The 4,408-nt window shown below is 47.1% G+C and overlaps 1 protein-coding gene across 1 annotated transcript in view; it reads left to right on the top strand.

The window, feature by feature from the left end:
* Nucleotides 1–2: 2 nt before the first annotated feature.
* ISG20L2 (interferon stimulated exonuclease gene 20kDa like 2) overlaps nucleotides 3–4,408 on the top strand; it is a 6,269-nt gene continuing 1,863 nt past the window's right edge. The window contains exons 1-3 of the mRNA XM_006775734.2: nucleotides 3–32; nucleotides 659–1,507; nucleotides 4,243–4,399. Coding sequence (XP_006775797.1) covers nucleotides 773–1,507; nucleotides 4,243–4,399 — 892 coding nt within the window. The 5' untranslated portion in view covers nucleotides 3–32; nucleotides 659–772. The remainder of the gene's footprint in view (nucleotides 33–658; nucleotides 1,508–4,242; nucleotides 4,400–4,408) is intronic.

Here is a 4,408-nt window from a genome sequence, read left to right as displayed (position 1 = left end):
GGGTTTCTGTTCTCAGCGGTCACATCTGAGAGGTAGGTGGTGATGGCGAGGAACCGGCTTCTGGACCGCTCAAGTGTGCTCGCCGAGGTAACTGCCCCCGGCCTCGGCCTCCCCCCACGCCCACCCCCGCTGTTGTGTGTTGTAAAAGGTCCTTTCTTGGGAGAAGGACGTGGGTGAGAAGCATATGGAGATGGCCTCCACCCGGAAACGGGGGAAAGGGGTACCTGGAGTTACACCTATTCGTGGGACCCGCGCTGGGGATGCCTGGCAAACCTAGATAGATGCCAGGTAAGAGTCATCTAAAGGGTCCTTCGTCCTGGTGTCGAGCGTACTTAGACGTTCTCTCCTTGGGCGGATGTAGAGCCCACCTGTCCTAGCTTTCCAGACTCGGAAAGAGAATCAGGCTGGTTGGCCCTCCAACCCCCTCATTTTACAAGTGGGACAGATCTAGAGAGCGGGAGGTGACCTTCCTAAGGCCATGGGACTGGTGAATCGCGGGCTTGTCTCGGACAGTGTCCTTCCGTCATTTCACATTACAGATTTGCCCCCCCTCTATCTGGGAGGTTGCTCTGCTTTATTTCCTACCTTAAGTTCTATGGAGATGGGTATGATTGTTCTCCCATCTGGGATCTGTTATCAGGTGCACTTTCTCCCCCAGGGTATACCACAAACCCTCGGATGCTGGCCTGTGGGACTCGGCAGAGGATGAGCCCTCTCTCCTTTCATTGGTGAGCCACTCTTCCCAGCTGCTCTCCTACCATCCACCATCCTCATGTCTACCTTACTCCTCAATCTGGATTTTGGCGAACCTCCCCCCAAAAAGGCATTAGAAGGGAATGCCAAGCACCAAAGATTTGTCAGGAAGCGGCGGTTCCTAGAGAGGAGAGGCTTTCTGAATAAGAAGAAACAGCCCCCTAACAATGTGCCTAAGTTGCACTCAGAACCAGCAAAGAAAGGGGTAACGCCTCAGGTGGATGGCGCTTGGAAAACTTCTCCCCTTCCAAAAAAGAAGAAAGCTGCAGACTCAAGCAGTGGGTCAGAGCGGTCCCTGGACAGGAAGGCCTCGGTGCCCTGGCTGACCCCTGCCCCTTCGCAGAAGACTGGTTCTTTTGTGGCGAAAGCGGATTTGCTGGAGGAGTTCCAGAGTTCCCTTCCAGAGATTAAGAGCCCCCCAACTCGCCCTCAGAAGAAGAACCCCCAAAAGAACCCTATTCAGAAGAATACACCACATAACTCCACCCTGGCTCGTTCAGAGAATAAATCCTCGGGAGCATCCCAGAAGACGCCAAGGAAGATGGTGGCAATTGACTGTGAGATGGTGGGCACAGGACCCAAGGGGCATGTGAGTTCCTTGGCTCGATGTAGCATCGTCAGCTACAACGGAGATGTGCTCTACGATGAGTACGTCCTTCCCCCCTGTCACATTGTGGACTACCGCACCAGGTGGAGTGGTATCCGCAAGCAGCACATGGTGAATGCTACCCCCTTCAAGATTGCTCGGGGCCAGGTGAGCGTCATGGGGCACAACGATAGCAGCCAGGTGGGTGGGGAGAGGTCCAGGTAAGTGCGGACAGTGTTGGTGGTAGGAGAAGGCAGAATGTTTACAGAAGGAGCTGGGGATTATTTGTATAACTGGAACAGGTAGCCTGCAGTGAAGGGGATAAAAGACACAGGGTTGATGTGTCCGATTTCTAATTTCACCCATTGAGCAAACCTGCTCATTGTAGCCCTGGGCTGGGTCCTGGGAGCACAACAAATGAACAGGAAAGGAAGATGAACCAGGGAGGCCTGCAGAGGGCGCCCTTGGTCCACCTCTTTGTAATTTCAGAGTCACATTCTTTGCCTTCTCTAGGACACACTCTGTTCCAATAATTGCTTATATGCCAAAACAGTGGAATTTTTTTTTCAAACTATAAGGGAAAGTTTAATTAGGAATTCATAGAGGTAAAGAAGTGAGTGTTAGAAGAAATGGGCTCAGAAAACAAGTTCAGAGGCAAAAAAAGGCGGGGGGGGGGCTGGCCCTTGGAGCTTAGGAGAGAGAAGGGTAAAGGAAATATGCCTGGGAGGAAGAAGAGGAGGAGAGGGAAGATGGGGGTGTGCTCCCAGGGGGGGAGAGCGCCCAGCCTTCAGAATGGAGTTAAAGAACATTGTCTTCATTAGGCTTAGAAGAGGCAGAAGATGGGGTGGATATCTGACAGCAAATCCACTCAGCTTTAACAAGGGCTATGTGTTGAAGTTAATGTGAAGTAAAGGTGTTGGTGGACAATAAACTGGAGGTGAAATCAAGAGCAACTAACTACTTAGTTGATTACACTACATCTGGTTTTCATCATAAATCACTTCCCAGTGCCCAAGCTGTGCATGAGACTAAGGCATGATGGCGAACCTTTTGAGCTGGGCGTGTCAGCATTTTGAAAAACCCTAACTTAACTCTGGTGCCGTGTCACATATAGACATTTTTTGGTATTTGCAACCATAGTAAAACAAAGACTTATATTTTTGATATTTATTTTATATATTTAAATGCCATTTAACAAAGAAAAAATCAACCAAACAAATGAGTTCTCGTGTCACCTCTGACACGCCATAGGTTCGCCATCACTGGACTAAGGTCTATCCCAATGAGTCTGGCCCCTCCCAAGAGGTCCCGTTGGGAGGCCACGCACTGATTTTTCTAGGACTATTGCTCTTGCTCACAACCTGTTTGGAACTCCATTTTGGAATGGCCTTCAGAGCCCATGGCATAGTTTTTGGTTGTCCTCACTGGTAGGTAGTATGTCATACTTTAGGATCCTGGAATCATGGGAAGCTATTTGGTTGCAAGTCTAGTGTGCATGTTTCCTGAACAGCTGGTAAATACCCTTTGGTTATGACAGGAGGAATTATACAGCAGTGAAACTGACTTTCTGTTACAACAGCACTGCTCTGGCTCAGTGGTTGAGCATCGACCCGTGAACCAAGAGGTCCTTAGTTCAATTTCAGATCAGGGCACATGCCCAGTTTGCAGCCCTATCCTCAGTCGGGGGTGTGCAGGAGGTAGCTGATTGATGTTTCTCATCGATGTTTCTGTCTCTCTCAAAAAAAATGAATAAAAACATTCAAAACAAAACAGCACAGGCATGGGTCACCCACTTCCCTCTACAGCCTTAGTCTACAAGTGATTCTTTTTTAAAAAATACATGTTTTTATTAATTTTAGAGAGGGAAGGAGGAAGAGAGAGAAAGAAACATCGATTTGTTGCTCTCATACGCACCCCAACTGGGGACCAAACCTGCAACCTGGGCAAGTGCCCTGACCTGGAATTGAACCAGCGACCTTTCCATGCACAGAATGACGCTGAACCAACTGAGCCACAGTGACCAGGGCCATAAGTGATTCTTAATCTTTTATGGTTTGTAGACTTTTTGAGAATATGATGAAAGCCATAGACTCTCCCTGCAAAAAAACAAACTATATACTAGTATATATATGTATTGGCCTGTAATTTGGGGCTTCTGTCACCTCCCTGGAGCCCATCTTTGACTCCGTTTGTCCCAGCCTTCTGCCTAAGGTCAACATAATGATAATGTTTAAAGAACTTCAAGTAGCAAGCCAGAACTGAACTATATAGTTACATAAACATCCTGAATGTGAGTGTGATTTAAGACTGTAGCAAGTTAATCTATCATTGGAGTGGAAATTGATGAGAAGGTAAGGAATCACGGACGATGTAAGTTCAAAAAGGGTTACACTGAAAAATATCTACTTTCAGGGAAGGGGGTTCGGGGACTGGGTGAAAGAAGTGAAGGGATTAAGAAATACAAATTGGTAATTATAAAATAGTCATGAGGATATAAAGTATAGCATGCGGAGTGTAGTTAATGACATTGTGATAACTATATATGATGCCAGGTTGATGCTGGAAATATTGGGAAGAACATCTTGTAAAGTACTAGTATATGATTGTCTAACCACTATGCTGTACTCCTGGAACTAATACAAAATAGTATTGAAAATAAACTGTAATTGAAAAATAAAAATAATACACAACATGCGCACACACACACACAAATACCTACTTTCACCTTGTGGGGACAAGATAGATTTTAAGTGAAAGAAAACTTGGGGAGAGGGCATTTCAAAGAGAAGGAGGTGGGCACTTGATGGAAAGAATCTGAAAGGACCTAGGACCACGATGGACTTTTAGGATGCAGGACTCCACCTGAGTCCTACTCCTTACTGCCTCTTCCATGCCGATTTCAGATCTTGAAAATACTCACAGGGAAGATAGTGGTGGGACATGCCATCCACAATGACTTCAAAGCCCTTCAGTACTTTCACCCCAAGTCTCTTACCCGTGACACGTCCCATATCCCTCTTCTCAACCGGAAGGCTGACTGCCCAGAGAATGTTACCATGTCTGAAGCAG

The sequence above is a fragment of the Myotis davidii genome, unplaced genomic scaffold, assembly GCF_000327345.1.
Source record: "Myotis davidii unplaced genomic scaffold, ASM32734v1 scaffold208, whole genome shotgun sequence".
NCBI lineage: Eukaryota > Metazoa > Chordata > Mammalia > Chiroptera > Vespertilionidae > Myotis > Myotis davidii.
Note: the sequence above shows the minus strand (reverse complement) of the source record. Positions and strands in the feature narration are given on the sequence as shown.